The sequence below is a fragment of the Papaver somniferum genome, chromosome 1, assembly GCF_003573695.1.
Source record: "Papaver somniferum cultivar HN1 chromosome 1, ASM357369v1, whole genome shotgun sequence".
Lineage (NCBI taxonomy): Eukaryota > Viridiplantae > Streptophyta > Magnoliopsida > Ranunculales > Papaveraceae > Papaver > Papaver somniferum.
In genome coordinates, this window is record NC_039358.1 from 153,820,656 (window position 1) to 153,831,057 (window position 10,402).

The following is a 10,402-nucleotide window of genomic DNA, read 5'->3' on the forward strand; positions in this document are numbered from 1 at the left end:
TGCCAGCTTAAGTTGTAAGTCTATCACCGTCCCTTATTAAAGGTAAAGCAAGTATCCCTTTGTGAAGTTTGTTTTACTTGAAAAGATATGACGGATCATTGGCCTAAGAATAAAAACTCCCCGTAAACCTTTACTTGTACATCCAAGTGAACATTAAATTTCACGATTTATAAGGGTTGATATCAGTATTAGTATTACTGGGCTGATATCATTTATCCGATCCAACGGTTAGGATTATTTAAGATCTTTTTATCCTATTTGAAATGATATCAACCCTAGTAAAATGATATCAGCCCTTATAAATCGAGCTAAATTTGATCAAACCATCTTTACCTATAGCTATATATATAAAACGATCAATCTGTATACTTTGCGATTACATTGCATCACCTTGTTAACACAAATTAATAGTATGATATATATAGATGCCAATCAATCATTACCACTATTTAGACATTCGGTAACCACTCAGAAAGAGAGTTTATTTGGGCTAAACAATTTACAAATGCGCCCTTAATGATGCCAGGGCTGATGCTGATTAATTAAATTAGCAGACCAAAAACAGATTTTCATTAATTAATATCGGTGGTGGTGTTCATAAAATATTAATAAATCAGCCATCAAACCCGGTTTGACTCCATACGGCATCACGGACCCGGCTCAAATCCCTCCCTTTTAAGGTACGACCTACACCTTCGAACACTGATGTTGTCATGGTATTGCGGCGGCTACCACGTGCAACATACTCATGCGGTGGTACTCGTTCCGAGTTATCATCATCGTCTAAACCATCATCTGAGTCATGCAATGACTCGACTGAGTTAATGCGTAATATTTTCGTCCAATCTGGTACATTCACCGGTGCTGATGCAGCCATTTGATGATGATGATGATTATGCCTGCGTTGATTGTTAGCAGCCATCATGTTATCTTGGCGATGAAACTGATGCACAATTCTTGGGGAAACTGCTGCCTTACCTGAATCTTTAAAAGCTAATGATAAACCACCAACTTGTCTATGGTGCTGATGATGATGAAGCTGATCCTCTTTCTCATACCATCTTTGATTGTTCGAATTTATCCCGCGACCACCGTTACCTGGTGGCTCACCGTAGCTCCACTCGTTCGCCGACACATGTATAACTTGATCGTCACCGTCGACAATATCATCAACCATGGACCAAATATCCTCTTCTTCCAGTTCTGACCCATCGATAGCACCATTTCCTGGATTCTGGTTTATGTAGTTGAAAGTCCCAAGGAAGCGTTCGTGACGGTTTGAACCAGTTTTCCTACCTTTCGCCATGAATTAGCAATATAGTTTCTATAACATTAACCGATGTCCGAGCACGGCAATTGATTATTTGAGCTTTGAAAAATGAAGAGAATAATATGAAATACGAAGAAAATAATGTAAATAGTATTGATGAGAATAATAAGCAAGAGTAGTATCAATAATACAAGAGCCCAAGTTCTAGGGAAGCTATCTGTATTTATATTAATAGATTTAGAATTTGAGGGGTTTGCTGAATTTCCCTCTTACATTTATGTTTCATTTCGTCTGCATTTCGTCGAATTTCCAATCAATAAGGAAAAAATAGTAAAAGAAAAAGAAATTATAAAAGAAAAAGAGGCCAAGGGAAATGAGAACGAGAGTGACTTTTGTATTTGTCTGGACAAAATAATGAAACATAAAAAAGTGACGTGATAAAACACCTTTCAGTAAACAGCACGTGGCACTTTCTTTGGTTGGGACCCACGAAGAAATACATTCATTTTTAGTGTTGAGTGATTTATCGGAGACTACCTATGTTACAGAAAAACCATCAATTTTGTCTACTACTGTTCATCGTCATCATCTCAATTATTTGATATTCTTGCTGAAATCTATAGGTACACATTTCATCTTCCGCCACGTGCCCACAAAGACACACGTGGAGGACATGCGGTTAAGGGTATCAAGATATGATATCACGCGTGGACAGCCAAGAGTCACTTTATCCTATCCCTAGAAAGATTTAAGATTTACGATTGGGGATAGTCAGACTGACGCAGACAAGACAGGGGCAGAGGACAGCTGTCTACCGCGGACAGACATCTCAACTACCCGCATTAAATACCCTCAAACAGCATACGTGTCAGTCAGCCTGTATTGGAAGCGCAAATAATACTGCATATCCAGACAGAACACGCAGATGCAGCTGAGAACACGAAGACTTCTGCGTGAGTGGCACAAAACACAAGAGGATAAGGTTATAACGGGCTTCAGAAGTGGACCCCACGTAACCTCTCTATAAATACCCCTCTCTCCCAAGTGAAGAGGGAGGCCGAAAAACATTGAGAGGAGAATAGGAGAGAGACAGAGAGATAGAGAGAGTGTAAGTGAAGTTCCTCCTGCTGCGCAGGCTTATATTGGTCTCAAAGTCATTCGACTATGTCTGTAACCTTCATACATATAATGAAAAACTCAAACCCGTAGACAGAGATCTGAGTAATGAATCATATAAGTTAATCGTTTCATCTATATTCATGCATTTATACTTTATATGTTCAATTCGATACTTATGATATATCATGTTCGTACATTTTATATTTCATCCACTATTTATCTTATTGTATGAGCCAAGAACAATGATTGTAGTTGATGAGACGAGGAAGAGTATTAGAACTCTGAGTCAAGGATTCGACATAACCTATCCATTCCCCTCAGGCGCAGCTTATTTACTGTATTGTCATGAGTCTGCGCGCATTATTTGTGAATACTCAGATGACACCAGATCTTTGTGTTCACAATCTGGCGCTAGAAACAGGGATCTTCATCCCGGTAAAAGATTTATTTTCTCCTGTGACTTGTTTCAGGCTTCGTTTTCTGAAAATAACGATGTATGGAACACTACGGTTTTTTCCGTTCATGATTTCAAAAACCAAAATTTTTAACAGATCCGCGTTTATCTAAGTAGATCTGATTCTTCATGCATTTTCTAAGTTTTCACGTCTTTGAAAATCAAAATTATGAACAGATCCGCGTTTATCTAAGTAGATCTGATTCTTCATGCATTTTCTAAGTTTTTAGGTCTTTGAAAATCCAAACTTCGAACAGATCTGCGGTCATCTACACAGATGGACGCCTTAAGTATTTTCAAGATTTTACACCTTTGAGGACTCAAAACGCTAATAGATATCACGTGGGGCCCATTGTCTTCGTGATTTTTTCTCTCTCTTTCAGGAAAATATTAAAAGATGGAGAGAAGCAAAGATGTCGGGAAGGCTAAAGCTCCTTCAAAAGTGATGCCAAGGACAACCCCAGTGGTAACTAGGAGTAAGCAGAGAGGTGAAAAGCTAAAGGCAGCGGATAGGGCGCAGGATAATGCAGAAAGCATGGCCCCCATCAATGCCAACATCATAGCAGCAAACGCAGTAAATGCCGCGGCAGCCAAAGGAGCTTCAAGAGCTGGCGGATCCAAAGTTGGAGCTCCCAGAGTAACCAATGCTCAACTACAGGAACATCAGGAAGTCGTGGCAGAGTCAGGAATACAACAACCCCTCTATGGGATGCCCTTAACCAACGAACGGAACATACCCTTTCCAGCCAAGCAACCGCTTCTAATAGCAGGCCAACCCTCACAACAACCGTCAAGGTCCCAAGGTGCACAATTAGACCCACCAGAACCAGTAATACAGATCGTGGATGAGGAACAAACTATAGCCGCTGATGAGCAATTGCGGGCAGGAACACCAAATCAAGGGTCAAATCATTCCGCTCAGATGATGGCCGAGCTGACAGAATTAAGGAAGAACCAGAAGGCATACGCAGATGCTGTGGCGATATTAGCACAAGAGAACCAAACACTAAAGGAAAGAATCATTCATAGCGCAGAGGTAGAAAACCAACGTGACGAAGCCAACTCCAAGGATGTAGCACCTAATCAAGATAGAAGAATGGTGATCGCAAACAACCCACTTCCATTGAATCGAAGAGGAGCAAGGAGCATCCAAAGATCAGACCCTGATTACAATCCCTAGAACTCGGACTACTACGACGGTACCACCTTCCCACGAGCAAAATCTACCATTCATGAGGAACATCAGATCGCAATGGAAAGTCTGCGTGCTGAGATGCTGGCAAAAATCAAGGAGCTAAAGACTAGGCAGGGAGGCGGAAGGCTAGAGCAAGTGATGAAGGAAGCAAACACTACCCCGCTGACACCACACTTGGCCAGGGCTTCCATACCGCAGAAGTGTTCGGTTCCTGCTTTCGATTGCTATGACGGATCAACTGATCCTGCGGCTCATCTTCGATATTATAATCGAATGATGGCCCGTTGGGATAACGAAGACTCCATACTGTGCAGATACTTCCCATCAAGTTTAAAAGGGTCCGCGTTGTCATGGTTTGATAACTTGCCATCAAACTCCATCGACTCCTACGACCAACTCACAGAAAAATTTCTAGCAACATACATGTACAACAAGGTTGTCAATACCGGCATGGACAAACTATTCTCGCTGGAGATGAAATACAAAGAGACCATCAGAGAATATACTAATAGATGGCACAAGATTTCCAAGCTATTGGCAACGTAGATCCCGTGGTTAGTATCAACTGCTACAAATGGGGGATGGACAGGATGAGTCCTTTATTTGTCGAGATCCACGGAACCATCCCTACCACCGAAGGAGATCTCCGGATAATCATAGAAAAGCATGCAAGGTTAGAAGAAATTCAGCGTGAAAATCCCAGAGCTCATACTCAACGTCCCACACGCACAAATTCCGTGGATCAAGCCAGCGGGTCCAAAAGAGGAATCACAGAAGAACGTCCCAACGAAGAAAGGAAAGAACGAAGGGATGATAGACGAAGAGGTGATCGAAAATTTGAAGATCAAATCTATACCAAGCTGAATACCAGTTATTCGCGCATCCTGAGAGAGATCAAAGGGAGGGAGAACTTCGATTGGCCATGGTCCAAGGGAAAGCAGCCTCCTAGATCAGAAAAATCCAAGGAATACTGTGAATACCACTGTTTCAACGGTCATCAAACAGAAAAGTGCAAAAATCTCAAGATAATGATTCAAAAACTAATCGACGCAGGAGACCTGAAGCAATATATACAGAAGATTGATAACGAAGATAGAACCAAGAGAGGCAAGCAGGTTCAATTACCAGAAGGCAACCGCACCCTCAACACGATTTCATGTTCAGAGATTCAAGGACCATCCCTAACCGCCCAGATTGGGAAGAGATTGAGAAAACAATTCGAAGATTATTGTGAGCTTTATAAGATCGATGGGAAAGAGGTAAACGAGCACGAACAATGGATGGACGCGCCCATGACTTTCGATGCAGACGATGTGGAAGAAGACATGGAAGACCATAATGATCCTCTAGTCCTCACACTCCCAATAGCAGGGTGCAATGTCAAGAAAATTCTCATCGATGGAGGAAGCTCAGTCAACGTCCTGTTCTATGACACGTTCAAACGTATGGAACTCAACGACGAGCAACTGCTGTCATCTTACTACACCATCTACGGATTCAACGGCGCAGCTACAAAGCCCCTAGGGGACATTGTCTTACAAGTAGACGCAGGGCCCATGAAAGTGGACACTCGATTCAGCGTCGTAGATGCACCTTCACCTTACAACGCCATCATCGGAAGAAGATGGGTTCACAAGCTCAAGGGAGTAGCGGCAACCTACCATCAATATCTCAGATTCCCAACACCCAGGGAGTCATGGAAATTAAAGGAGACCAAGTAACTGCGCGGGAATGTCAGACCTTACAGAATCAGATCAATAATGAGCGGGAAGAAAAGCACCAGTCCCGAAGAGCCAAAAATAAGGAGATAACCATAGATACATATCTGGAAGAAATCTCCGGAAAAAGCCTTCTGAACGTAAGCACCACTGGCAGCGCAGAAGCAAGCACCTCCGCGACAAAAGACGGAGAGCCCACCAAATAGCAATCAAAGAATGTTCCTCTCTTGGGGGAACCAAAACCCACGTTTACACCTGTCGAAGCAGCTAAAGAAGTCAACATAGGTACTGAGGGAAACCCGAAGATTATCAGAATAGGCACCTTGATGGATGAAGAAAGAGAAGCCGCGCTAATCAAACTTCTAAAGGAATACGCGGACATTTTGCTTGGAAATTGGGGGACATGCCGGGAATTGACCCAAAGTTATTCATCACGAACTTCGAATAAAACCAGGTCCCCCCCTTTTAGGCAGAAGGTGCGCAAAGTAGCTCCAGAATACCATCGAGCAGTTGAAGTGGAACTCCGCAAACTACTGGACGCAGGATTCATCAAAGAAGTTAAGTACCCAACATGGATCTCTAACATGGTCATCGTACCGAAAAAAATGGCGGAGTAAGGATATGCATCGACTTCACCAACCTCAATAAGGCTTGCCCTAAAGATAGCTATCCACTGCCAAGCATTGACCAACTTGTCGAGGCAGTTGAAGGATACGAAGAAATGTCATTCATGGATGGATACTCTGGATACAATCAATTATTCCTAGCAGAAGAAGATCAGCAACATACATTCTATACACCACACGGCCTCTATTGCTATGTAAGAATGCCCTTTGGACTGCGAAACGCAGGGGCAACCTACCAAAGAATGGTGGATGCAATTTTCAAACCATGGATTGGAAGTACGCAAGTATATGTGGATGATATGCTCGTTAAAAGCAAGCTGCGCAAAGATCATCACCAAGACCTAAAAGATATTTTCCAAGCAATGAGAGTGCACAACATGAAGGTAAACCCAGAGAAGTGCACTTTTGGTGTCACTTCCGGAAAGTTCCTCGGATATTTGGTGACGAAGAGGGGCATTGAAGTCGATCCCGCTAAAATTGAAGCCATCGTAAGAATGCCATCCCCAAAGAATTTAAAAGAGGTTCAGAAACTCAATGGTTCGCTGGCTGCGCGGGGGAGGTTCATATCCAGGTCCTCGGATAGATGTAAGCACTTTTTTAACATTCTCAAAAAAGGAAGCAAATTCGAATGGACGGCAGAGTGCGAGGAAGCTTTTCGAAATATCAAAGAATACCTGGCTGAGATCCCTATATTACAAAAACCAGACCCTGATGAAGTGTTGGCACTATACATAGCAACAGAAGATGCAGTCAGCGCAGTATTGGTTAAAACCAACACGAAGATAGAGCACCCATCTATTACATCAGCAAGACTCTGAACGCAGCAGAAAGGAACTACACGAAGATCGAGCAGCTCATCTTGGCATTAGTATGGGCAACCCTGAAACTCAGAACTTACTTTTTGACTCACTACGTCCGCGTCCCATGCAAAGCTCCGCTAGAAGCAGTCCTTAAAAACGCAGGAAAAGTAGGCAGAATTGCAAAATGGAATACTCACCTAGATCAATTCAATATCATCCATGAGCTACAACACTCTCAGAAGTCACAAGTATTAGCAGATTTCCTAGCAGACTTACCATTGGATAACTGCGAAGAAGTCATCATCGAAGGACGAAAGGCAGCAGGACTACCAGAAATGGACGAAGGTAAAGACCCTATAGACATCTTGGAACCAAAAAATCCTAGGCAATGGGAAGTCTTCGTAGATGGGTCGAAAAATAAAGAAGGGGGGGGATAGGCATCGTAATCACCACCCCAACAGGAGACAGGATCATACATGCTTTCAGGTTAGAATTCAAGGGGCATACCAACAACATAGTTGAATATGAAGCAGTGGTGCATGCCCTTCAGTTGATAATAGAAATGGGCATAACTGACGTGCGTCTGACAAGCGATTCACAGCTGGTCATCCGACAAATAGGGTTGCAATATAATGTTTATGACAGAACATTGTCAGCATACATGGAATTGGTGCAAACACTGGCATCACAAATCCCAAACATCAAATTCCGACACCTGGCAAGGAAGGAACTCAGGCACGCGGATGCCCTGGCCTACATATCATCGATGCTCAGAAACGAGGACGTCAAAGCAATCAAAGTAACCAGGATTTACGAGCCTTCAATTGATATTCAAGAACTCTGCGCTGCACAGCAGAGGAACCACGCAGAAGAAGATATTGCAGATGATGACGTGGGAGAATTCATCGCGGATGATTTCCAAGAAGACGACATCATGGCTAAGGCAGATCAAGATGAAGACTTCAGCAAAGAAGAAGATTGGAGATCTGAGATTCATCTTTTCCTAAAAGAAAGAATACTACCCTCGGATCTAAAGCAAGCCAGAAAAATACAGTCAAAGGCAGAAGATATGATCTGAGAAAAGAAATTTTGTACAAAAAATCTTTTCTCGGACCATTATTACGTTGCCTATCCAGATCCGAAGGACATTTGATTTTGAAAGACATACACCGCGGCGACGCAGGCAATCACAGCGGAATGAGATCCCTAGCAGATAAGGCGAAAACTCAAGGATATTACTGGCCAACAATGATACGAGACGCTGCAAGAATGTCACGAAGATGCGAAGAATGCCAGCGTTTCGCCAAAAAAATCCACGCACCCGCAACAATGTTGAACCCAGTAGACAGCCCTTGGCCATTCTCAAAATGGGGCATAGACATCGTGGGTCCCCTAATCGAAGGATCAGGGAAGAGAAGATTTTTGATAGTGGCCACGGACTATTTCAGCAAATGGGTAGAGGCTAAAGCCCTGGCAAGGATCCGAGACGCAGATGTCTTCACATTCATTTTCAAAACATCATTTGCAGGTTTGGCATACCAGCTGAGATTGTATCTGACAATGGCAAGCAATTCCAGGGAAAAAACATCGACTTACTCTTCGATACTTTCAAAATTCGAAAGAACAAGTCAACACCAATTTACCCTCAAAGCAATGGTCAGGCAGAAGCCACAAACAAAACCCTCGCACTCATCCTCAAAAAGCAGTTGGACGAATACAAGAAGCGTTGGTGTGAGCAACTACACAACGTTTTGTGGGCTTATAGGACAACTCGAAGATCAGCCACGGGAGAATCCCCATTCTTACTCACCTATGGAGCCGAAGCTATTATCCCAACAGAAATAATCATGCCAACTACGAAGACTGAAGCATGGGAGAAGAACCTCACAGCGGACATGATGTTGGAAAGGTTGGATGATCTAGAAGAGAGGAGGGAGGCAGCACTACAAAAAATGGAAAACTATCAAAGGAAACTAGCAAGGGAGTATAATAGGGTTAAGCTTAGAAATTTCGTAGAAGGGCAGTATGTGCTGAGGACCATTCCCCAATACCAACGAGAAAAGAAGTGGGGCAAATTAGCACCAACATGGGGGGGACCCTTCGTCATACATGATGTTGCAGGAAATGGGTCTTATTATCTGCGCAACCTAAAAGGGGAGATCCTCAAACACCCATGGAATGCAAAATATCTCAAGCCATACTACCCGTAGAGGGCAACGCAGACCTGCATCTGCGTGAAGAGCGCCAGAAGAAGAAAACGACGCTTGCGATCGACATGTTTCTATCTCTGAGAGAGGAATAGCAAACCTCAACCTATCAATCAAGCAAACTTTTGGCAAAAAATAGTCACAATACATGGAGCAACATAGTAACAAGACGACTGCGTGTAAATATAACACCTCACGAGAACCCTACACCTGTAAATACAGCCTCCGCGTCAATACTTCATCCTCCTGTTTTTTACTATTTACTACCTCAGAGGTTCCATCAATGGAATTCTTCTAAATGTAACTCAACAAACTGAATAGACACTTTAACCCTCTTTCACCCGTGGACGTAGACACTCTGCTGTCGAACCACGTAAACACTGGTGTTAATTGTTGTTCTATTTTACTTGGGGAAAGTAGTCACCTACAATCTCTCGGGACTCCCCTATCAGCGTCTATAAGTGTAGGACCATGGGGAAGGCATCCAGCAGAAAGAGATACCCAACCAATCTTATGGCAGCGGGTTGACGGAATGAACGTACATTCCAAACAACTCATATCCTAGAACGCTGCCCCGACCCCCACCGTCTGGGAATCCTCTGGCCCAGGATTAGCCAGCGGGGTGACAGGTCTCAAGACGTTCACGAAGATACACATATCTTCGGGTTCGCACTCAAACACTTCGCTCCCTGATTACATTCAGTTATATTCCAAATTAACCATAACAATTTAAAAAAAAAAAGAAAAGTTAAAACAATGATCAATTCATTAAAAGTTGATTACAGGCTTGGCAATGATACGCGGAAACAAGAAATACAAAAGGAATCTCACGAAGCCTCATAATCAACAAAGATCAACTTCTACAAAAATCTACTTGGATGGTTCAACCCCACCAGCAGGTTTAGCAATCTTCCCCTTCTGCGTTGAAGGTACGCTCCCACCCGAGGAAGGCCCTGAAGAACCAGATGTAGGGGCGGGGGTTTCTCACGGCGCGGATAGCTCTTGATAAGGCC

The 10,402-nt window shown here is 43.1% G+C and overlaps 1 protein-coding gene across 1 annotated transcript; it reads right to left on the reverse strand.

Moving 5' to 3' along the window:
• Window positions 1–422: 422 nt before the first annotated feature.
• On the reverse strand, window positions 423–1,615 carry LOC113305039. The gene has a single exon (XM_026554155.1). It carries the CDS (start codon window positions 1,304–1,306, stop codon window positions 614–616), a length of 693 nt encoding a protein of 230 aa, XP_026409940.1. The 5' UTR covers window positions 1,307–1,615; the 3' UTR covers window positions 423–613.
• Between the last annotated feature and the right edge of the window lie 8,787 nt (window positions 1,616–10,402).

Bases quoted from the DNA above. Each gene is read 5' to 3' on its own strand.
- LOC113305039 (XM_026554155.1), bottom strand. From the start codon at position 1,306: ATGGCGAAAGGTAGGAAAACTGGTTCAAACCGTCACGAACGCTTCCTT.